At 38.2% G+C, this 26,569-nt stretch overlaps 1 protein-coding gene across 3 annotated transcripts in view; it reads left to right on the top strand.

Moving 5' to 3' along the window:
- The window catches only part of rbms2b (RNA binding motif, single stranded interacting protein 2b), a 54,727-nt gene that overhangs the window by 8,561 nt on the left and 19,597 nt on the right, over window positions 1-26,569 (top strand). For all 3 annotated transcript variants that reach the window (XM_061903333.1, XM_061903334.1, XM_061903332.1), the window contains exons 2-3: window positions 6,915-7,102; window positions 21,201-21,259. In XM_061903333.1, the coding sequence (XP_061759317.1) occupies window positions 6,915-7,102; window positions 21,201-21,259 (247 nt within the window). The remainder of the gene's footprint in view (window positions 1-6,914; window positions 7,103-21,200; window positions 21,260-26,569) is intronic.

Here is a 26,569-nt window from a genome sequence, read left to right as displayed (position 1 = left end):
TCTCAGGCTGGGCTCCTATTGGTGGAGGGGGCACAGACTGGGGGCGAGAAAAAAACTTGACAGCCAATAAGCACACATAACATTTCACATAAAAACCAAAAGATTTGCAACAATAGGGGAGGGTCAGGCATCCGTCCCGAAACAGCCAGCCACGAGGGCGCTTCTCTGTTGTCCATCATACCACATGGGGGGAAGAGGTGGCAAAGGTTTGGGGTGGGGGTGCATATGCCCATCACATTAGGAACATTCAACAACAAACCGGCCTAAGTCGTCGCTGGCAAATTAATACTCCAGATTGGCAATCATGGACAAGTGCGCCTCCTAATTACCAACCAGAAAGAGGTGAAGAGAACTGTGTTCAGATGCAGAGGTAAAGACACTGCAAGACTAACCCAAAACAGGAAGTGAAACAAAAATAAGAGCGCTGGACAGGAAGAAATCAAAATACAAAACCAGACTGTTATACTACATCAAATTAAAATTCTGTTTTTCAGAAGACTCGTTTATTCTTAATTGTGGATAAAAAATATTAGGTATAATTCAAATTAAATGTGTTAAGAAGGTACAACAAACTCAAGCTGATACCGATACCTTCCTGTTTCTCAAGACCAATACCAATAAAACAAAGGTTCATTTGAAAAAATGTACCTGTAGATTTGTCCTGACAAAAGCAAGAATTTTAAAAAATGGTAAAGTTGTTCAGCACCATTCTTTCTTTCCATGGTGATGTCACATATGGGTAATCTCACTTCATTGGAGTTTTTTTTGTTTTGTTTTTTTTAATCGATAATCAGAGCTATTTTTCAATGTTATCGGCTTTATTGGTACGACATCATAATTCCTCATATTTATTGTGCACTCTTACTCAATTCAATTCAGAATTTTGCACATACTGGTTCAATCGCCACTTCTCTGTGCGCGCACACCTCTACCTAAATCATGGTACTTGTCAAACTATTTAGCTTGTTAGCTTCTTTTGTCGGCAGTGAACAATGCAAACTTAACGAGAAACGAAGAGCATTATTAGAGCTGGAATTAATCGATTTGTTACAACCATCACTTTTATTGCAAATATCGATTGTAAATCAGAGTAGAAGGCAATTGCAAAGATGTGCTTATAATATAAGCCTTCTGAACAAGGAGCTATGCAAGTTGGTTTGAAAGGAGAGGAATCAACTGGCTTCAATGCCCTCGCCTCAATGCAGAAACATAAAGCAGGCAAAATTTTAAGGCTTTAACAAGCAAACATTGCCCCTCACACTGTACAAACAAACATGTTTGGATCCGTGCCTATCTTTTCTTCTTCCTTGGCTCAACAGATTTACAATAGACTTTAGATTATCCCACGAGAGGGAAAATACCACAGTTTCTGTGTAAAATTTACATTCAGCCCACCCACTTTAATCATGCTACTGTGGTTGTGTAAGGACTTGTAACGTTACATTCCTAAAAATACTTCTGTTTACAGTTGTTTTGACACATTTTGATTGATTAAATGATGGTTTTGCTAAGCTTTTTTTCATCGTTTAATCCTTGCCCTCACTAGCCGCAAAACATGGAATTATTTTTCTGCTCTTTGTAGAGGAAACCATCCATCCATCCATTTTCTACCGCTTATTCCCTTTTGGGGTCGCGGGGGGCGCTGGCGCCTATCTCAGCTACAATCGGGCGGAAGGCGGGGTACACCCTGGACAAGTCGCCACCTCATCGCAGGGCCAACACAGATAGACAGACAACATTCACACTCACATTCACACACTAGGGCCAATTTAGTGTTGCCAATCAACCTATCCCCAGGTGCATGTCTTTGGAAGTGGGAGGAAGCCGGAGTACCCGGAGGGAACCCGCGCATTCACGGGGAGAACATGCAAACTCCACACAGAAAGATCCCGAGCCTGGATTTGAACCCAGGACTGCAGGAACTTCGTATTGTGAGGCAAACGCACTAACCCCTCTACCACCGTGAAGCCCTGTAGAGGAAACATTTATATGAAATCAGTTGTGAAGTAAGACGGCTCTGTATTTAACAGTAGCATCAATACCTATATTTTACATCACTTGTTTTTGTCGTCCATTTGAGGAAGCTTTCATGCCCATTATTGATTTGCTTCATATTAGAAAGTGATGTTGCAGGCATTAATTGGTTACTGCTACTTTAACCTTTAAACAACAAATTTAATTGAATACAAATAAGGTAATTGTCATGTTACATGTCTTTATAGATTATTTGCCAAAGTCATGAAAATTGTTTTTTTCTTCAAGACAGAAAGGAATATTATCTAGATTTCATACACAAATAGTAAACATTATTTTAGTCTTCTACTTTTAAAATGCTTTTTAGTTATTTAGTTAATACATTAGTGATGTGTGGCTACCTCCCCCTCTGTTTGTGCGTGTGTGATAGTAATTATGTGTTTTCCTACTCACAGTTCCATTATTTTTGCAGTTCTGTATTTGCACGAATCTCTCTAAGCTACAGACTCGTTATACCCTCCTTTTGTATACATGGAGGAGCATCCTAATCGTTTTAATTCTGATAAATTTGAGTCATTTATCAGAATTCTGCAGCAGAGACCAATAGACAGACATAATTAGCTTGGCTGTCTGTTGACAAGCCTTTCTCTGTTAATAAGCTGCTGGTCCTTGTAGTGTCCAACAAGCCATCCCATTGTTCCCAGGGACCAGCCCTGCTGACCCTTGCTAATCAAACAGTTCCTCCTACCCCGGTCCTGATACAGAGGCAGGACCAAGGCCAAACCTTGCAGTGGTATTCTTTTAAATCACTACTATTGGATCAAATGCTCAAAAAAATTGTAGTTGAGGTTATTCGTTTTATAGGTGCATGTAAAATTACTCATTTTTAATTATCTATCTACAAACATACTTTGCAACCCCATGATGAATTGTATTAAAATATTTAAACATACTGTAACTATACCAGTCAGCTCACTGCAAACATCGAAACCCTTTCAAATAATTCACAGCAAAAACTGCTTTAAAAAAAAAAAATTGTGTAAGAACAGAATACAACTCCAGCCAATTTGAATTACATAACATGTTTGTTTTTACACTTAAATTTATGTTTACTTTTTGTAAATTTTCATATGAGTCATTCCAATTAAGTTTTACAGGGTACATTTCTTCCAAAAGCTTTTGATACCCAAGGCTTCAAATTAGTTTAAATTTGACAACGTTTGCAGAACCAAGAACAAAAACAATGTTGTCTCTTTGATCCTAAATTGGCATTACTGTATCAAAATTGAATGCATCTCATACCAGAGCAAAATCTGTTTCAAATGAACATACAGTATTCAATTCATGTTTGCATTACAAACTTAAATAAGGCAGGTAATGCTAATAAAAGATCACTCATTTTCCCATAGCACATTAGATCCTTGATTTACATTAAAACAATGTAATCATTTAGGGAGCACACAACATATTTTCATTGTATGTACTAAGATTATGATTTATATTTAGTTATAAAGCGCCAGTTCACAACAGCATTTATCCCAAGGCACATATACTGTATGTATATGTAGCATACAAACATACATAGAAGTATTTGAACAAGAATGCTGCACTCTCATGCCTTGATAAGACACCTACCACGCTGTTGGGCAGTGGTCTCCAACCACCGGTCCTGGGACCGGTACCGGTCCGTGACGCATTTGCTAACGGGCCCCACAGAAACATTAAATAATTTATAAACGACTGCATTTTCTCCGACTTAACTTTCGCCTGTCCCACAAAACACACCAATGAGCCTGTTTATAGATAAACAATTAAAACTCTTCATAGGAAGTTGCCATTCGTTATGTTTGTTATAACTGTTTGATATGATACAATGTACATTAATGAACATATAAAATATAAATGTGATAGAGTGTAGCCAAAGGCTGACTTCCATCTGCGATCCCCAGCAGTTTGAAGGTAGTCAACCTACTGGGGATCTCATCGCAAAGAAACAAGCCCAGGGCTCCCACTAATTCAGCATTAAAGTGAGTTGTATTTTTCATGCATTTATTTTTAATGTATTTATCTGCCACTTGTGGAAAGCCGGTGCATGAAAATAATGCCTACATTAAACATGTCTGTGTTGCAAAAAAGGTTGGGGACCCCCGCTGTAGGGTACAATGGCACTGAGATGCAGCATCATAGTCCAGGCTTTATTAGTGTGAAAAACAGATATTTTTATGGGCGTCTCAATTACTTGCGTTTATTTGCTATACCCGGATGGTCTTGGAATCTACAGTAACCCTGCAAAAAGTGGGGATACACTGATAGGCTTAATTTTTGTTCATCTGAGGTTACAATTTAATTAAACATCTGCTCATAATGATATCTTGATTAGGGGTTGCACGACTTCGTTTTTTAAAGTCAACTAGTCACTGATGATATTTAAGTCAACGTCGACTAGTCATTGACGATATTTTAAAAAATACATAAAAAAGAGGTAAGGTTTTGCCACAATGTGTATTCACTGACAACAGTCAAGTCATTCACATGAATTACACACAGTAGCAGGAATATCAACAGAAAGCCTTAAATCAGTTTTGACATAAACTTAACATACACCTTACCTTACCCTAAATTCCACTGAGTGCGCATCCATTGCGGCCCGCTCAGGTAGGACTACTAATCCAACGGCGCTTTCTACTTAATGCCTTGTGTCAACTTTCACCAGCTGCACTGAATGTCTTATCGTCTCATTCTTCATGCTTTGGAGCACTTTAAAGTAAGGATGTGCCAAACAATCAGCTACCGAATAGCATCGGACGATTTTTTTGAAAAAGTAAGTGATCGCCATTTTATTGCCAAATACGAACACTGATATACTTTGGCTGACACAGTATTTATTTTCAGTTCCTCAGCTGACAATCGGCGAGCAGCTAATTATGTGTCTTCATGCACAGTTTGCAGCCACTCCTTTAAGCTAATAATAATCACCTATATTATGTCAAATAAACTGCATTTTTTTGTATCAAGTATCTTTAATGTCACTGGAGGACAAGCTTGAACATATTACACACCAGGAAAAACAATACGGAACCAGTTTAAATACTTAGTTGATATTGTTAAACTGTCAATACCACCACCATAAATAGATTGAAAAATGTACAATTAATATATGTGATTGGTATCGGTATTAGTATCATTCGATATCACTCACGGATGATTAGTATTGGATTCGGCAGCATAAGGCCCTCTTCGGAACATCCCTACTTTGAAGAAAATAATAAGGCTTCCATTTTTACTGAATGTCAGCGCAAAGGTGCAGCAATTTTGCTTTGATAAAGGGAGAGTGTGACAGGAAGTACAATACTAGCCGGTTGATTTTCAGGAAAAAATGCTCTGTGTTTAGTATTTTGTTACTTAAGCACGTTTAAAATCCCAAAAGTCAGGAAAAAAGACAAATCCAAGCTAGTCCAGCCCTCTTCTCCTTCTCCAGTTGGATTTTCTGACTGTTTAACTTATCCAACTAGTGACGTGCAGTCAGGGGAGGCAGGTGAGTCGGGGCCTCACGTGCAATCATGGAAAGAAAAAAAATGTAAAAATAAAATAAATTGTTATATGTATCCAGTGATTACACTTTATAAAGTTATTTTCCATTTAACTTCACCAGTTTTAGATGATTTTTATTCAAAATCGCTGAATTTTCACATTTGCCGTTCAAATACTGAGAAAAGACTTGCGGTGAGTCAGCAGCCAGTTAAGCCTCCCCATGGATTGCGCAATGACTTGGCTAACTGCTGGCTGCTGTGCAGTGAGACCATATTGCTATATGAATTATACTATACATTTCCATAATTTAGTTAGCTGAGGTATATAATGTACAGTGTATTTTTTCAACAACTGTTTGTGTGTAACGTAATTCTTGTGCTGCGAAGACCCACTGTGTGAGGCACCTGTTCTCCCGCCTCCTGGTGGTAGAGGGGGCTAGTGATCCCAGAAATCATTCTTGCGAATACTCGGCTGCAGAATAAGTGACAACAAGCTACAGTTAGCAAGTCAAGTGCAGCGGCAGCGATCATTTATTTTTTCCTCTTTTAACATTGATGATTACATGTCTAAAATAAAACCGTTTTCTAAACTGGACTTTCAATCGAAGCAGGAGGTAATAATTAAAGGAGGACCAACGCCAGAGTTAAAAGGTTTGCTTCAGATAGTGATCTCCATCAAGACAGAGAGAATTTTAAAACCGAAGAAAGATAAGGAGCGGGGCATGGACTTAATTTATAAGTAAAGGTAAGACCATAATAAAGTTTTTTTTATTAAATGTGCTTTTTTGTGTGCTACAGTTTGTATGTGTAAAGAATGCTGGTATGAGCTTTTAAACATAACCCGTTAACTGTTGCCAATCAAATTGTGAATAAGATACTCTTCAGGGTTCATCTGTTTCTAAATCTGACTGTGCACGTCAGTGCCTCACCAGCCATGAACCTCACCGCACGTCACTGTATCCAACATAACAATGGTCTCGTGCAAAAGAGCTACTTTTCACAAGGACATGTAGTGTCGGCACTCCTGCTGTGCTGGGGGTACACAAATGCAAAAGAAAATGCTGTGAAGTGCCAAAATCAGTCAATGTCAAAACAAAAAAAATGATTAGTTTACTAGTCTGTGCAACTCCTAATCTGGATCTCTCAATTTGACGAATATATTAGGTGTTCATAACTAATTGACTCAAATGTATGCATTCACCTAACAACTGCACACTAATTTTACTTTCATCAACTTTCATTTTGAAAGTGCAGTGAAAGATTTTGTGATTACCAAATACTGTACTTTGTATGTATATTTGCATGTTGTTACAAACTTCTTCTTGTCAAAACTTGAAGGGAAGTACCATAGTGCATAAGAGAAGGACCATACACCTCCAAATATAACAGGAGCCTCAATGTGTCTTGCAGCAGACGTATGTGTCGCCCTCCAATCATCAGATGGCTCCTCCAAGCCCCAACAGCAACCACACCAGCACCATCAGCAATGGCAGCAGCAGCGGAAATAACGGCGGCGAGCAGTTGAGCAAAACCAACCTGTATATCCGTGGCCTTCACCCAGGAACCACAGACCAGGATCTGGTCAAACTCTGTCAGCCGTAAGTCACCCAATAAACTCTTTCTCAGAACGCGCGCACTATAAATCTCTCTGTGGACACACATGAAGCAGATTAGAGGGGCTGAGGATATTGGGAACAGAGAAGTGAGCGATGGCTGATGGAGGAGGTGGGGGGGTGATTCTTTTTTCTTTTTTTTGTCATGAAAAGGGGAGTTTTTTGGGGGGTTGGTGGACTAATTGTAAGTGTATCTTGTGTTTTTTATGTTGATTTAATAAAAAAATTTTAAAAATGATTCTGCGGCTAATACCAATCGAGCCGCGGCCCGGTACCGGCCCGGTGGTTGGGGACCACTGGTCTACATAACATGTAATGGTGGTTCTTTGGTCAACATTTGGCATAGATTATGTTTTACAAACCCTCTTTCTGACCGTCTCTTTGCTCCGTTTTGTGGACGGTCTTAATTACATGCCTCCACTTCGACTGCGTCTTCTCCCTGTCATCCATGTTGTAGTTTTTAGCGCTTCCAGATAGAGTCTACTGACAGATAAAAGACAGAACTTTAGACTAATTTTTTTTAGAAATGGCATCAGCAGAGGATGCATGTGCATGTACGGGATAGTCTTCCCCACAACAAGAGGAAAGAGAAAAAGAAGGAACTTATTGACTACAACTTTGTACTATAACTGAATAAAAATGCCAGACTTGCGCAGAGCTCTGCAGGTAAACCTCTACCATATGTGGAGACATCCGCTGACGTAGCTACGGCAAAATACGTCATTAATGTCTCAAATTCTAAACAGCTTGTTTGGAGCAATTTTGGAAGAAGGGAAAATTGTTTTATAAATATCTCCTCCATGCTTCCATGGTTTAATTCCACATGTTTTGGACTTATTGGGATCCCAAATACACTAAGAGCTTGGTCTACCTAAGCACATGCACCTTGATAGCGCACATAGTGCTCATCTGCTAAACAGATAATCCTGCGCTCACGTGTGCGTGTCAACATATTTTGACTGTCAGAAATAAAACAAAATCAGCAATCTCTTCAGTAAATAATTCTATAGTTGATTAGCTCCTGGATGATTTAAGGGGCTGATTAAACAAATTGATTGTATGGGTTTTGGTGTCTGCTGTTTTTTGTTTTTTTTGTCAATGTGCATTTTCTGGCGTTTGGAACATTCCAGATGCAGGAATATGCTGCAGTGGTGTAATGTATCACCGCCTTCAAGCAGAGCGTCAAATGCATTAAAAACTGTTTGTTGTCTGTAGATTGTGATTTTATATAGCAGAAAAGGTGTTACTGAATTTTGATGTGTGCTGCTAGTTCAACATCACACACAGGTTGGAGAGCGTATTAAATGAATGTGGAGGGAAAAAAGTGTAATGCCGAGAGTAGAAGCAAAAACCTCTATTAAAATAGGGCGGACATGCACCTGGGGATGAATAGATTGGCCACACTAAATTGGCCCTAGTGGGTGAATGTGAGTGTAAAGAAGCTGTAGAAAATGGATGGATGGATGGTCTGCACCACTTTTCAATTGTACATGCAGTCTTAGTAGATCAAACACAACACGCCACCAATAGTACATACCGTATTATAGTTTGGACACACTGTTTAGCGGTTGGTATTTAGATCTTTGTAGATTAGGTCTTAAAACAGGTACCAACAGGTAAGGAAAGTTGGTTTTGCAAAATAGGACCCCTTTCAGGGCATTACATTGTATGAGTCGTTTGATACTACTGTCTGCTTAAGGTCTGTTGAATACCCCACAATGGTCTTTAAAAATTGGTCTGACATCAAACAGCAGTATGCACCAATCAATTGGACATGTTTGTTAGACTGCCAGTGGAAGTCATTAAAACAAGTACGGCGGGGATGAATGATCCTTGCCAGCTTAATTGAGGACTGGAGCCTGGTGATGAGAACCAGCAGAGCAAAGAAAATGTGACAGAGGAGAAGAGTGAGAGAAAAGGAGAGAAAGGGGAGGGAGGGAGCTTGAGCAAGTAAGGGAGGGAGAGGCTTGCTATTTTACAGCTGTCTAAAAGATATGGCTCACATGAGGCTGCCCAACCCTACAGGAAACGGCGAGCCCAGGGGAAAGGGAAAGACAAACAAGGCAATGGCATGAAGGGGGGATTTAGAAGGGGTGGAGTGAATTGTGTTCCGAGTTTGTGGGTCAGGTGGCGGTCTGTTCTGTTCTCCTCTGTTCCGTGGGGGTGGTTCTCGTATTTTTGCTTCTACACAGCCCGATAAAATCATAGCATGAAATTTGCCTTTTAGCCCTGCACATTAGGGCCGATGTGACTCTCTCACGTTGACGAGGCTGGAAGACTATCGTGTTTCTAATAAAATGCATTCATTACTATCACTACAGTGGGTCGCAGCATGGAGATGTGTCATGTATAGCATTAGACCCACTATCACTGCAAATGTGAGCATATATGACTAGAGGACAGATCCCCTCCCCCCACTCGTAGAGTTGGTTTCAGTCAGGATCTGTAGATCTATATGTAGGCAGATGAGAGCAGGGGATGGAGGTTCATTTTCCCTAGGTATCTTTACTGTGGCTACACTCCTCGCCCTAGTCCCTCATTGGTTGTTGACCATGAATGGACATCAGACTCCACCTTCCCTCACCCATGGCTGAGTCCCCTGCCCCTCTTATCACTCTTCACAATGTAGAGCAGCAGCATGCATTGTGTATACTAGTCTTAATGTAAAGCTCTCAACTGCTTGTGTTCCTGGGTATGCACATGAACAAGACACAATCTCAGTCCACTTCCTGGGCATAGCTTGGACTATGACGCCATGAAATAGTCATGCCTCACAGGAGTTCAAATAAATATTACAGATGTGCACTTAACCAGCCAGTAGACGTAGACTTAGACAAACTTTTTTGATCTTTAAAGGGAAATTGTTCCACACAATAGCTCAGTTACAAAGGATGGAAAGGGTAAGGATGGAAATGATAATGCAGGTATAAAGTAGAGTAAAAATGTACCATAGTAGCAATATAAAATATAATATATGTTATATTTACATATTACATATACAGTAAATAATATGTAATGATATATTCAAGCGGACAGCAGCAGCCGGTGGTTGCGGCACATTTTGCTGCCCAATCACAATTCACTACTGAATTGTGATTGGGCAGAGCATGCAGATCCCAGGCATATGGCTACTTTAAAAATCATTTGCGTATTTATAAGGTGGCATAGCCTAGGCGTTGTCCGGGCGTGCCCAGTCACGAAATGTCTGCGGTCAATCCCACGTTATTTGCGATGTAACACAAAACTGTGTTTGGATTTGTGCTTGAGCGCACTTTAATACATCTGATTTTTTTCTAGCATACAATGTTTTCTCAATTTAAACATAAGTCAATTTGTAAGAGGAAATCCATGCAACTCTTATTACATTATGGGCCCCATATGTTTTTGGCCAGATCTTATGCTGTTCACATTTGAAGTAGTTATACTATTAGAATATTTTTCACATTTAAAACACTTCTTTGTGTTCTAAATCAATCAATCAATCAACTAATCAATGTTTATTTATATAGCCCTAAATCACAAGTGTCTCAAAGGGCTGCACAAACCACAACGACATCCTCGGTAGAGCCCTCATAAGGGCAAGGAAACACTCACCCCAGTGGGACGTCGGAGATAGTGACAATGATGTCTATGAGAAACCTTGGAGAGGACCGCATATGTTGGCAACCCCCCCCCTCTAGAGGACCAAATGCAATGGATGTCGAGCAGGTCTAACATGATATTGTGAAAGTCCAATCCATAGTGGATCTAACATAACAGTGAGAGTCCAGTCCAAAGTGGATCCAATATAGTAGCTAGAGTCCCGTCCAAAGTGGAGCCAGCAGGAAACCATCCCAAGCGGAGGCGGATCATTGATTGATTGATTGATTGAAACTTTTATTAGTAGATTGCACAGTTCAGTACATATTCCGTACAATTGACCACTAAATGGTAATACGTTTTTCAACTTGTTTAAGTCGGGGTCCAGGTTAATCAATTCAGCAGCGCAGAGATGTGCCCAACCGATACACAGGCGAGCGGTCCATCCTGGGTCCTGACTCTGGACAGCCAGTACTTCATCCATGGCCACCGGACCTGTGTGTGTGTGTGTGTGTGTGTGTGTGTCCCCTCCACAAGGGAGATGGGGACAGAGGAGAAAAAAAAAGAAACGGCAGATCAACTGGTCTAAAAAGGGGGTCTTTTTAAAGGCTAGAGATTACTAACTATTTAGATTACTAAATAACAACCATTACATAATATGTAATGGTTGGTATTTGGTAAAATAACCACCAATGCAAACCATCTTCAATCTGCTTTCTGGCCGTTTCTTAAGGATGCGCCATTTTGTGGGCGGTCGTACACACAAAAGTATTTGGCCACCTGCCTTGACTCACATAAGAATTTGAAGAGCCATTCCGTTCCTAACCCATGAGGTTCAATATGAAGTCGGCCCACCTTTTGCAGCTATTACAGCTTCAACTCTTCTGGGAAGGCTGTCCACAAGGTTGCATAGTGTGTTTGTAGGAATTTTTGACCATTCTTCCAAAAGGGGTTTGGTGAGGTCACACGCTGATGTTGGTCGAGAAGGCCTGGCTCTCAGTCTCCATTCTAATTCATCCCAAAGGTGTTCTATCGGATTCAGGTCAGGACTCTGTGCAGGCCAGTATAGTTCATCCACACCAGACTCTGTCATCCATGTCTTTATGATCCTTGCTTTGTGCACAGTCATGTTGGAAAAGGAAGGGGCCCTTTCCAAACTTTTCCCACCAGGTTTGGAGCATGGAATTGTCCAAAATGTTTTGATATCCTGGAGGATTCAATGTTCCTTTCACTGGAACTAAAGGGCCAAGCCCATCTCCTGAAAAACAACTCCACACCACAATTCCCTCCACTTGGTGGTTGAGTTGCTGTTGTGCCCAAACTCTTCCATTTTCTTATAATAAAGCCGACAGTTGACTTTGGAATATTTCAAGAAATTTCAGGACTGGACTTGTTGCACAGGTTGCATCGTATGACAGTTCCACGCTGGAAATCACTGAGCTCTTGAGAGCAGACCATTTTTTCACAAATGTTTGTAGAAACAGTCTCCATGCTTAATTGCTTGATTTTATACACCTGTGGCCAGGCCAAGTGATTAGAACATCTGATTCTCAACATTTGGATGGGTGGCCAAATACTTTTGGCAATATAGTGTATGTACATTACTCCACTTTGACAGTGTCTTCTCCCCATGATGGGTGGCCAAATACTTTTGGCAATATAGTGTATGTACCAGAGGTGTGGACTCGAGTCACATGACTTGGACTCGAGTCATGAATTTGATGACTTTTGACTCGACTTGACAAAATGTAAAAAGACTTGCAACTCGACATTGACTTTAACATCAATGACTTGGGACTCGACTTGGACTTGAGCCTTTTGACTTGACATGACTTGCAACTTTCCCCAAAACCCAACGATTAAAAAGTTATTCAGGAGCGCTCCGTATCTTCCATTGTGTACGCGTGCTTGTCAGCGTGTGTGCGATGACAGCCTGTGCGCTACCTGTCAGTACAACAGCCAATCAAATTACATCCACGTTATTTTCGTCACACAGCATTCATCCAATCAAATTGCAGGAAAACCAAGCAGAGCTGCTCTCAAACAACAGAAGAATAAGTGAGGAAAATTATGCCATATAGTGTTTCGTTCGGGTATTAAAACTACGATTCGGTCAACAAAACAGGAAGTGCCGTATGCAAATCATGCGGTTGGAAGATTACAGACGGAGACGCAACAACTTCCAACTTCGTTCGACATTTGAAGTTGCACAAAGAAGGGTAAGTTTTCAATGTAAGCTAACGTTTATTGGCTGCTTAACGTAACTTTTATTTGTTGTGTAGTTAAATCAGTGAGGCTGTAAAGTCACTGCTAACGTTATAACCATAGACATCTTATAAGTAGATGCAGCATCGAGCGCTACTGCCTGTTGCCGCTGACGTGACGCGCGGCCGCCAACTTGGAGTGGTGATCCGCTCCACTCAGGGCAATTCCTTTGGCAGGAGCAATTAACTGTCAGCACATTTAATTCATATTACCTCACTGAATACCACTGATATTCACGCGCTTTTTTGTCATGCGTGTAATTATGATAAAGGACACATGTCTTTGCGTGTTCATAATTTGCTTAACAGTAATAGAATATTCTTATGTGCTATAAGTGACCAGACGTCTGAGATCAAAACTGGGAATATAATCCCAGAGAAGGGGGGAAAAAAACAGTCAGCTATTTTTAAATTAAAGAAACAATATCATTAGGTTATATATACATGTGTATATCCTACATAAACAATGTATGAATACATTAGATATCTATATATCTTACGGACCTATAGACCAGTGGTTCTCAAATGGGGGTACTTCAGGGTATGCCAAGGGGTATATACATGATATTTTTTTTAAATATTCTAAAAATAGCAACAATTCAAAATCCTTTATAAATATATTTACTGAATAATACTTCAACAAAATATGAATGTAAGTTCATAAACTGTAAAAAGAAATGCAACAATGCAATATTCAGTTTTGACGGCTAGATTTTTTTGTAGACATGTTCCATAAATATTGATGTTAAAGGTTTCTTTTTTGTGAAGAAATGTTTAGAATTAAGTTCATGAATCCAGATGGATCTCTATTACAATCCCCAAAGAGGGCACTTTAAGTTGATTACTTTTATGTGTAGAAATCTTTATTTAAAATTTAATCACTTGTTTATTTTTCAACAAGTTTTTAGTTATTTTTACATCTTTTTTTTTCAAATAGTTCAAGAAAGACCACTACAAATGAGCAATATTTTGCACTGTTATACAATTTAATAAATCAGAAACTGATGACATAGTGCTGTATTTTACTTCTTTATCTCCTTTTTCAACCAAAAATGCTTTGCTCTGATTAATGGGTACTTGAATTAAAAAAATGTTCAGAGGGGGTACATCACTTAAAAAAGGTTGACAACCACTGTTATAGACTTATACTCTGTTGCTGCAACAGCAGAGAGTTTATTCTGTCTTGACACTTTGTATTTATATTTTCTATTACATTCTTCCCTCAAATGATCATGTTTACAGTCATTGTTTTGTATGTATTTTTCATGTATGTTGCTTTGGATAAAAGTGTCTGCCAAATACTTAACATATATAAACACCTGAAAGTCTTTATTTCAGCTAGAACCACCAATCTGTTGCACTGGATTCAGAATAAAACCAAATTCTGTCTTACCCAACAAAGTTAGTATTTGAATATTGTTACTTGAAGACTTATCTGTGGTTACAATAAAATGAAAATGCATCATAATTAGTGGCGGCTGGTGAATGTTGTTTTAGGTGGGTCTGTAAGTTTGTAAACCACATACCTGTAGGGGGGTCATCCTCCCCCAGAAGATTTCTTTGTGATTTTCACATACAAATATTGTAGTTCTTTGCTCCTGCTTAACTCTGTGGTAATATTATTTTCACAAAATACAACCAATAGTATGTTAATGTTAAATCTTACTTGTGAAAAGTAATCCCCCAATTCCTATTTTCAACAGTCCGCTGATTTGAGCAGGAAAACGCTGAATACCACCCCAGCATGTTTGTTTTATACCTGTCAACTGTCAGTTTAGGCTGCTTGCCGGCTCCTCATCACCACTTCAAGATGGCGGCCAAATTGCTTGCGTCACAGCAGCCAATTCTGCGTCTACTTATGAGATGTCTATGGTTATAACGTCATTGCAAACACGGCAATCTGTTGCGTCCACTGCAGTTCGCTACCTTATTCATACTTTTTGTCAAGTGATTTTTTTTTAAGCAGGGTTGCATGAGGTACCTACACATAACGTCACGTTAGTGAATGTATCACAAACAGTAACGTAACGTTAGACGGCGGTCAGCAGCACCGCATATTTTAGCCACCTACAAAAAGCCAAACATAGTCAAATAAAGGTCAGTTAAAATGTATACTATATTAAGAATATGTGTACATATTCCATAGAGCCCTGACATCTAAAAAGTACAGCACTGTTCATTGTTATGTTCATGTATTTGTTATGTTTTTTATGTGTACGCACACATAAACACATATATAGTGTGAGATGAGATCAATGATATAAGGTAAGAACTGGATAGAAACTGCTGTGGAACTAGTTACAATGCAATATTCCATGGAAATACAATGTTAACACTTTTGTGCAAATAAGTACAGTTGCACTTGTTTTTTTAAATGTGTTTATACTGTAAAGGAATGAGTTAAATGTTTAGAATAACTGGTTAATAGTGCTACTATGAAGTGCAGTGTAAGCACAGTTTTTTTTAATAATAAATACATACAGCGTTTTAAAAGCATACACAATCTGTGTACATATATTAGTCTGTGGTTAAAAAGACTTGAAATGACTCGAAACTCAAAATGCAGGACTTGGGACCTGACTTGAGACTTCCCAGTATTGACTTTGGACTTGACTCGGGACTTGCCTGTCTTGACTCGGGACTTGACTCGAGACTTGAGGGCAAAGACTTGAGACTTACTTGTGACTTGCAAAACAATTACTTGGTCCCACCTCTGGTATGTACATCGCTCCACTTTGACAGTGTCTTCTCCCTATCAGGGATTTTGTAGTTTTTTAGCGCTTCCATATCGGGTTTACTGACGGATATAAGTTTGACCTATGTGCTACTTTTGTATTATAAACGGCAACAACGGAGAATGCATGTGCATGCACAAGCCAGTTTGCTCCACTACAAGAGGATAGAGAAAAATAAGGACGTTATTGTCTACAATGTCAGACTACAATGACGGACAAGCACAAAGCTCTCTGGGTAAAACTTTGCTATACATGGAAATATCTGTGGACGTTACCTATTGGAAAAACGTCACAAATTGGGCAAAAATTGAAAGAAGGCAAGATTGTGTGTTAAATATCTCCGCCAGGCCTCCATGGTTTGATTTAAAAATTTCAGGACTAATGCAGATCCCAAATACACAAAAACAGGTACTAATAAGCAAGAAACGGGTTTGCATATTAAGTCCCCATTAAAGCATAACAAAATAGCAAGAGACATCTCATAAAATATGTTTAAGTTGCGGTACCACTGTACATTACCTAACCTTCGTAGCTAAACTATGCCAAATGGACCAGAAACATGTGTTACGTGTGGCGTATCTCAGTGGTCCCCAACCACCGGGCCATGGCCCGATTGGTACCGGGCCGCAGAAGAATTTTTTATTCATTTTTATTAAAAAAAAAAAAATTAAAAAAAAAAAAATGTTATTATTATTTTTTTTTTTAAATTAAATCAACATAAAAAACACAATATACACTTACAATTAGTTCACCAACCACAAAAACCTCCCTTTTTCATGACAAAGAAAAAAATAAAAATAAATAAATAAAAAGGATCCCCCCCCCCGGACATATTATTAAGCGTTGACCGGTCCTCGGATACAAAAAGGTTGGGGACCACTGGCGTAACTGCTCGGAATTGGAAGAAGGTAGGATATAATGCTTGAGTTAGCACCTTCTAGGCAGGCAAAAGTCCATTGAGTAAGTCATCACATAGACTTTGAAACATGGAGCGCATAGTGCTTGATATCACAGTTACTGTATATACACATTTGATCGAGCTATGTAAAAATTAGAATGAAATATGGGCTAATACTTTGCATATCATTTGGTTCTCTATTCGTAGTAGTTCATATGATTGTTCTTGTCTCTCAGTCAGTACAGATCCTGTCCTATCGGATTATATTATGGGGAGCTAGGCCCTGTGTTACTACGCCAGAAAAGTAGTTCCTCTGTGTTAGCTCTTTGTCAATAAAATCAATAAATGCAATGAAAAGGAAGTTGTAGGCTGATGACAAAACACTCACAGACACTGTACAATTGTCTAAAAGTTATTTCCCCAAATTCAGTCCGTACACGAGGAACAGTTATGTCTGTCAAATGATAATTGTTTTTGATTAAATGAATCAAATTTTTAAATTTGCATTAATCATGATTATTCACAGTTGCTACCAAAACGTTGCTAACCCTACCTGTGGTGGGGTTTTTTTTACAACATTGCCACGAATATGCCCCACCATCATTGTTTGTTGTCCCCTGCTTGCTGTTGATGTACTAGTAGCGTTCTTGCTGCGTTTTTTTCTATTTAACTTGTTGTGCAGCGAAAAGAGAATTAGTCGCTACAATATATGCAAATTACCTTGTTTTTACCTTCAGTCCCATCAGGGTGTGTTTTGAATCGAAATTTACCACCAGTTGAAGTCTCCCTTTCATTTTTTCACATAGCACCATGTCCGCATTCAGCTAACCATCTGTGGTTCAACATAAATTGTGTGCTTATTCTGTGTTTATACATGATTAATTTGAATTCTTGTCATCAATCACAAATTAACTTGTTATTTTTGACAACTGTTGTTAAAATATAAGTAAGGTTTGGAACGTAATGCAAAGCAACTGTTTGTTGTTTGTGACAAAGTAAACAAATAGGAATGGATTAAACCTACAAGACCCTATAGATTATTATGAGCCAATTTGTGTATCTGCATGCATTCAATGATGGTGATTAAAATTAAGTTGACAGTGGTGGGTGAGACGGTTAAAGCCAGTAACAAATCTTAGTGCCAAAAACAGTGTCCAAGGACTGGAGATATTTGGAATAAGCACTCAAAATAAGTATGTCTCCAATAATTAATTATGGGCAAGAACATCAATAATTTCTTTCTGATCTTGACAGTGCAGCACGTTTCGTTTCTGAAATAGAACCCAAACTTCACCCTTCTTATCTGAATTTAAAATAAATTTAGTTGCCAATAAGCAGGACTGGATTACAGCAGCTTGTAAAACGTTGAAGCCTGAGTGAGCGAGGTTTAAACAGCAATACATAAGCGTGTTGTCTACATGAAAATGATGCATTGCATTTAACAAATTATTACAAAGATTATGCCTATTTAAAATTAAACAGGCTCCAGCTCTGAACTTTGTAGAACCTCTTTGGTAATGTCCAGAATTGAAGAGGTAGATTCAGCCACCTATATACATTGTGTTCTGCTGGGAAGATAGTCTGTACGAACAAGGAAGCTGCATGTTTAGACAATGCCATAGGGCTTGTATTAACAAGCTGTGGTTTACTGTGTCAAATGATTTGGACAAATCAATAAATAGAACAACACAATAGTTCTTGCTGTCCATAAGGGCTGGGCGTATCAATCCAAATACCGATAATACCAAGAACAAGCTAAGTATAAGTATCGGATCGATACTAGTTTGATGGGAACAATACTTTTGTTAGAGTTTCTCAACATTTTATCCAGTAAATTACTTTCTTCTATTCTGTCTGTGGCAACAATGCACTACCGTCCATCTTGTGCTCTGCTGCTCACACAAACACATCCTTTGCCTCTAACCTACCCTAAAACGTTAAACAATTGTATGTAGAAGAAAATAAAAATGGAATTACTACATTTTATTAATTTTGTACTGTTACATTGGTTTCATATTGTTGTATATAGTTAGATGTGTTTCATTATTATGTTCTGTTTGATTTTATTAATTATATTTGTTTTATCATAATCAAATAACTGGAGGCAAATTCACAAAAATATTTGATCGTGGCGTTTCAAGTTATTTACATGGTATCGGATCGATACAAGAATTCTCGGTATCGCCAACACCTCCCGTCCAGACCCTCAATACAATAAATAATTTGGTTAATATACAGGTCCCAGTATGAACATGCACGTTATTGGCGGTTCTTCAATGTTTTTAGAGAGTTTTATAGGCAAAATAGATGATGCTCCATGTTGGTGTTGTGAGTCGCCTCTTGCTAACAGTTTTTCAGTTATTCGAACTCATAAGATTTGAACTCAGGATTGTGGGTGATGGGCAAAATTCCCCCAATAAATGCAGTTTTTTATTTTAAACAACATACAATATTGCGCCCATTTTTACCTATAAAAGCTTAACTTAAAACACAGTTAAAAAGTGTTTTCACGTTTGAAAGCAATTAAAATCCCTAAGACTATTTGTATATGCAGAGGTGCAATGTACCCAATGTATGCAATGTAGCTGAATAGCACGAAGGACGATGACATTGGCTAAAGTGAGGGTGCTGAATACAGAATGAGAATATGGCTGAGAGCCAGCATTGCACAGGAGAGCCCAGGAGAGACATATCATGTTACACTGCATGCCTGGCGAGATGGCGTCTGATAGACAATATGCATTTGTCCTGTCCGCTGTAGCAAAAGTATTGAGACTTGGAGTGATAATGAAAATGTAAGATTAATGGAATAGAAACTTGCATGGACAATGTCCTGTTAGACATTTATGTTGGAGCTAACATGAATAAAAATGCACAAAGTGTACTTCCTCCATTTCCATCCCTGAAGTTTTAATTTATTATCAGCAAGTACAAACCCCGTTTCCATATGAGTTAGGAAATTGTGTTAGATGTAAATATAAACGGAATAAAATGATTTGCAAGTCATTTTCAACCCATATTGAGTTGAATATGCTACAAAGACAACATATTTGATGTTCAAACTGATAAACATTTTTTTTTGTTCAAATAATCATTAACTTTAGAATTTGATGCCAGCAACACGTGATAAAGAAGTTGGGAAAGGTGCCAATAAATACTGATAAAGTTAAGGAATGCTCATCAAACACTTATTTGGAACATCCCACAGGTGTGCAGGCTAATTCGGAACAGTTGGGTGCCATGATTGGGTATAAAAGCAGCTTCCATGAAATGCTAAGTAATTCACAAACAAGGATGGGGCGAGGGTCACCACTTTGTAAGCAACAGTTTTACAACAGCATTTTTCAACGAGCTATTGCAAGGAATTTAGGGATTTTACCATCTACGGTCCGTAAAATAATCAAAAAGTTCAGAGAATCTGGAGAAATCACTGCACGTAAGCGAGGATATCACGGACTTTTGATCCCTCAGGCTGCATCAAAAACCGACATCAGTGTGTAAAAGATATCACCACATGGGCTCAGGAACACTTCATAAAACTACTGTCAGTAACTACAGTTGGACGCTACATCTGTAAGTGCAAGTTAAAACTGTGCTATGCAAAGCCAAACCCAATATATCAACAATATCCTGAAACGCCGCCGGCTTGGCTGGGCTCGAGCTCATCTAAGATGGACTGATGCAAAGTGGAAAGGTGTTCTGTGGTCTGACGAGTCCACATTTCAAATTATATTTGGAAACTGTGGACGTGGTGTCCTCCAGAACAAAGAGGAAAATAACCATTCGGATTGTTATAGGCGCAAAGTTCAAAAGCCAGCATCTGTGATGGTATGGGGGTGTATTAGTGCACAAGGCATGGGTAACTTACACATCTGTGAAGGCACCATTAATGCTGAAAGGTCCACACAGGTTTTGGAGCAACATATGTTGTCATCCAAGCAACGTTATCATGGACGCCCCTGCTTATTTCAGCAAGACAAGTGTTACAACAGTGGGGCTTCGTAAAAAAAGAGTACTGGTACTTTTCTGGCCCGCCTGCAGTCCAGACCGGTCTCCCATCGAAAATGTGTGGCGCATTATGAAGCGTAAAATATGACAGCGGAGACCCCCGTACTGTTAAACGACTGAAGCTCTACAAAAAACAAGAATGGGAAAGAATTCCACTTTCAAAGCTTCAACAATTAGTTTCTTCAGTTCCCAAACGTTTATTGAGTGTTGTTAAAAGAAATGGTGTTGTAACACAGTGGTGAACATGCCCTTTCCCAACTACTTTGGTACGTGTTGCAGCCATGAAATTCTAAGTTAATTATTATATACAAAACAAAATAAAGTTTATGAGTTTGAACATCAAATATCTTGTCTTTGTAGTGCATTCAACTAAATATGGGTTGAAAAGGATTTGCAAATCATTGTATTCTGTTTATATTTACATCCAACGCAATTTCCCAACTCATATGGAAACGGGGTTTGTAAATGCAATGAAGGTGGTGGGGGTTAAAATGTAATCACTGAACAAAGTCAGTTACATTTAATTTACAGAGAAACCCCGTGACTGCAGGAGATGAAAAAGTAATGTATAATAATGCTGCCTGTTTTCTGTTTTTTAGATACGGGAAAATTGTTTCCACAAAGGCTATACTGGACAAGACTACGAACAAGTGCAAAGGTGAGGATCAAAATCATATTGAGGCATGGAGAAAACATGACCCTTATTACCTTGCTCTGTCATAGCCTACTGGAAATTGGACAGTTGGTATTTTTAATAACCACAGGTGGTAATCTTACCTTACACCGACTTATAATAGGGAGAATACTGTCTGGCATTGCCATGGCGACCCTCGATCACCTACTTCGGTAGTGAATTACTTTCAAAAGCAGAGAGAATGTTTTTGAAGTGAGTAATACTGAGACAAAACTTGTGCGCTTTATTATCTCTGATCATGCACTATGGTCTGCAGTCATCTGGTCATCTGACTAGAGAGAAGGCCTTTAAGACAGTTACCATTATCCCAGAAAACTTTTCAAGTACTTGGCACAACATTTATTTTATCTCTCTCTCTCTCTCTCTCTCTCTCTCTCTCTCTCTATATATATATATATATATATATATATATATATATATATATATATATATATATATATATATATATATATATATATATATGAATATATATATATATATATATATATATATATATATACATATATATATGAATATATATATATATATATATATATATATATATATACATATATATATATATATATATATATATATATATATATATATATATATATATATATATATATATTCATATATATATATATATATATATATATATATATATTAGGGGTGTTGGAAAAAATCGATTCGAAAACAAATCGAATCGAATACGTTGTACGATTCAGAATCGATTCTCATTTTAAAAAAATCGATTAAAAAAAAAAAAAAAAATTTAATCAATCCAACATAACAATACACAGAAACACCATAACAATGGAATCCAATTCCAAAACAAAACCTGACCCGGCAACACTCAGAACTGCAATAAACAGAGCAATTAAGGAGACACAAACACGACACAGAACAAACCAAAAGTAGTGAAACAAAAATGAATATGATCAACAACAGTATCAATATTAGTTATAATTTCAGCATAGCAGTGATTAAAAATCCCTCATTGACATTATCATTAGACATTTATAAAAATAAAAAAAAGAACAATAATGTCACAGTGGCCTACACTTGCATCACATCCCATAAGCTTGACAACACACTGTGTCCAATATTTTCACAAAGATAAAATAAGTCATATTTTTGGTTCGTTTAATAGTTAAAACAAATTTACATTATTGCAATCAGTTGATAAAACATTGTCCTTTACAATTATAAAAGTTTTTTTTTTTTTTAAATTTACTACTCTGCAAGCATGTCAGCAGACTGGGGTAGATCCTGCTGAAATCCCATGAATTGAATAAATAGAGAATCGTTTTGAATTGGAAAAATATCGTTTTTGAATAGAGAATCGAATCGAATCGAATCGAAAAAATCAATATATTATTGAATCGTGAACCCAAGAATCGATATTGAATCAAATCGTGAGACACCCAAATATTCATAGCCCTAAAATATATATATATATATATATATGTAGGTGTGGGGAAAATCACAAGACTACTTCATCTCTACAGAACTGTTTCATGAGATGATCTCAGGAGAAAATCTCCTAATGATTGAGGGAACCCCTCATGAAACAGTTCTGTAGAGATGAAGTAGTTTTGTGATTTTTCCCACACCTACATATTGCGCTCTACCACGGTATCGAGCACTATTCTCTGGATAATCCAATCAAGACATATATATATATATATATATATATATATATATATATATATATATATATATATATATATATATATGTGTGTATATATATATATATATATATATACATATATATATATATGTGTGTATATATGTATATATGTGTGTATATATATATATATATATATATATATATATATATATATATATGGGCTTCATGGTGGGAGAGGGGTTAGTGCGTCTGCCTCACAATACGAAGGTCCTGAGTAGTCAGGGTTCAATCCCGGGCTCGGGATCTTTCTGTGTGGAGTGGATGGATTGATGAATATATATATATATATATATATATATATATATATATATATATATATATATATATATATATATATATATATATATATATTTATATATATATACATACATACATACAGGTGCTGTTCAAAAATAAATAAATAAAGTTGATTTATTTCAGTAATTATATTCAGAACGTGAAACTTACATATTATATCAATTCATTACACACATAGTGATATATTTGAAATTTTTATTTCTTTAAATTTTGATTATTAGTACTGACAATTACTGAAGATCCCAAATTCAGTATCTCAGAAAATTTGAATATTAGTTACGACTAGTACCAAAAAATATTTTTTAGAAATGTCGGCCAACTGAAAATTATGAACATGGAAAGTTTCAGCATGTACGGCAATCAATACTTAGTTGCAGCTCCTTTTGCCTGAATTGCTGCAGCAATACAGCGTGGCATGGAGTCGACCAGTCTGTTGCACTCCTCAGGTGTTATGAGAGCCCAGGTTGCTTTAATAGTGGCCTTCAGCTCTTCAGCATTGTTGGGTCTGGCATCTCGCATCTTCCGCTTCACATTACCCCATAGGTTTTCAATGGGGTTAAGGTTAGGTGAGTTTGCAGGCCAATCAAGAACAGGGATACCATGGTCCTTAAACCAGGTACTGGTAGATTTGGCACTGTGTGCAGGTGCCAAGTCATGTTGGAAAATGAAATCTTCACCTCCATAAAATTGGTCCGCGGCAGGCAGCATAAAGTGTTCTAAAACTTCCTGGTAGACTGCTGCATTGACCCTAGACCTCAGGAAACACAGTGGACCAACACCAGCAGATGACATGGGACCCCACACCATTACCGATTGTGGAAATTTGACTCTGGACTTCAGCCAACGTGGATTCTGTGCCTCTCCTGTCTTCCTCCAGACTCTGGGACCTTGATTTCCAAAGGAGATACAAAATTTACTTTAATCTGAAAACATAACTTTGGACTACTCAGCAGCAGTCCAGTCCTTTTTGTCTTGAGCCCCGGCGAGACGCTTTTGACGTTGTCTCTTATTCAAAAGTGGCTTTACACAAGGAATGCGACAGCTGAAGCCCATATCTTGCATACGTCGGTGCGTGGTGGTTCTTGAAGCACTGACTCCAGCTGCAGTCCACTCTTTGTGGATCTCCCCCACATTTTTTAATCGGTTTTGTTTGACAATCCTCTCCAGGGTGCGGTTATCCCTCTTGCTTGTACACTTTTTTTCTACCACATCTTTGTCTTCCCTTCGCCTCTCTATTAATGTGCTTGGACACAGAGCTCTGGGAACATCCAACCTCTTTGGCAATGACCTTTTGTGTCTTGCCCTCCTTCTTTAAAGTATCAATGGTCATGTTTTGGACAGTTGTCAAGTCAGCAGTCTTCCCCATGATTGTTTGTCATACAGAATCAAAAAGAGAGACCATTTAAAGGCTTTTCCAGGTGTTTTGAGTTAGTTAGCTAATTAGAGTGTGGCACCAGGTGTCTTCAATATCTGACCTTTTCACCATATTCTAATTTTCTGAGATGTTGAATTTGGCAAAAAAAAACTTGAAATGTATCAGTCTGTTTGGAATGAATGTATACATTCTACAAGTTTGACTTTCTAAATAGAATTAATGAAATAAATAAACTTTTTCATGATATTCTAATAATATGACCAGCACCTGCATATATATATATACATATATATATATATATATATATATATACATATATATATATATATATATATATATATATATATATATATATATATATATATATATATATATATATATATATATATATATATATATATATATATATATATATATGTATATATATATATATATATATATATTGTGCATTGCATAGCATTAAAACAATGTAATGTACTGATTGATTTGTAAGCAGTTAATTACATTTTAATGGCCTAAGAGCATTTTAAAAAAACTAAATGATATATTTCAGTTTAAGTAGATTGTGGTCCATGGGGGAATAAGTGTATTTAGTCCAATTTGTTTTTGCACTGCAGATCAAAAATGTTGGGTCAGACGACCCTATTTGTAGCACTTTTTTCTGGCCACTTTCTTGTACCACCAAAACTGGTCCATATTCAAGCCTCTGTGGACTTACTTATCTTGGGTCTGAACCCCGTCATCTGGTCAATAGTGGATTGACAACATTGCTCGTTAACATTATTAGAATGTGAATGTGTTATCTTTGATAGGGCTGCAACGATTGACAGATTAAAATCCCTGATTTATATTCTGTTGCTTCCATTAATCGTTAAATGATTGTAACTAATAGGACTTTGTTAAAAAATAGAGCGCACATGTGAGCGTTAGTGTAGCTGCTGTGATCTGTGTAGCGGTCAGGATTTTTTTATTTTGAATTTTTATCAATGCACACATGTCAACAGTGCAATTTCAATGCTGATGATGTACATTTATTGGAGGAAAAAATATTAAGGTTATGGCAGGCAGAAAAATACCTTAAAAAGGTACCATATGAAATTAGAAAGTTTGGCATCCGATGAAAAAATCTTCTCCGCCTCAATCGTCTCCATCTTTCAAAAGGCATCCATGATACAAATCCTCATTTTGTTCCTTTCTGACTTTGTCATGAATATGTTGAGAATCATAACGGTGCCTTTTAGATTTACTTAGGTCTGACATGTTTAGTAACTTTACCAAGGGCAGTAGCCAGACGAAGAGGGCGGTGCTCAACTGGCAACCTTTTTATATTTTACTATTATTATTTACATTTTTGCTGATTCGACAGGGCTGGTTGTCCTATCTCCATTGTTGGGGTCCTTGCGGGTGGGGTTGGTGGTTCCTGTGCCCCCCGTGCTGGGCGGTCCTGCAGCGGCCGACTTGGGTGGGGTGGCCTTTGGTGGGCCGTGCTCTCTGGGGGGTGGGGGGAGTCTACCCGTCCGGTTGCAGGGAGTCTTTGGGCCCCTCCGGTGGGGCGTCCGGTCTTTCTGCCGGTGTTGGGTGTGATCTTTCGCAGGCTTGAAGGCTGGCTGTCTCCTACTTCTCTCTTGCCTTGTCCTCTGCCAGGCACATCTGTCGGCAGCCTGCTGCTGGCTCTAGCCGGCAGCACGGTGGGCCGGGCTCTGAGGTTCCTGTCGCTGGCCGGCCTGGCTGCGTGGGGCCGGTGGTCCCTTGTTCCCTGGGCACCACACCGGCTGTTTGTGGGTTGGGCTCTCTGGGTGGCTGGGGTCGTACTCTGGCACCCGCACACAGTGGGAGTAAAATATATTGCTTGTACATCCACACACACCTTCACTGTACAAACATACATATATACGTACTGTACATATACAGTCACTGTACAAATATACAT

The sequence above is a fragment of the Nerophis ophidion genome, linkage group LG06 (assembly GCF_033978795.1).
Source record: "Nerophis ophidion isolate RoL-2023_Sa linkage group LG06, RoL_Noph_v1.0, whole genome shotgun sequence".
Lineage (NCBI taxonomy): Eukaryota > Metazoa > Chordata > Actinopteri > Syngnathiformes > Syngnathidae > Nerophis > Nerophis ophidion.
The sequence above is the reverse complement of the archived record's forward strand: the minus strand, read 5'-3'. Positions and strand labels throughout refer to the sequence as shown.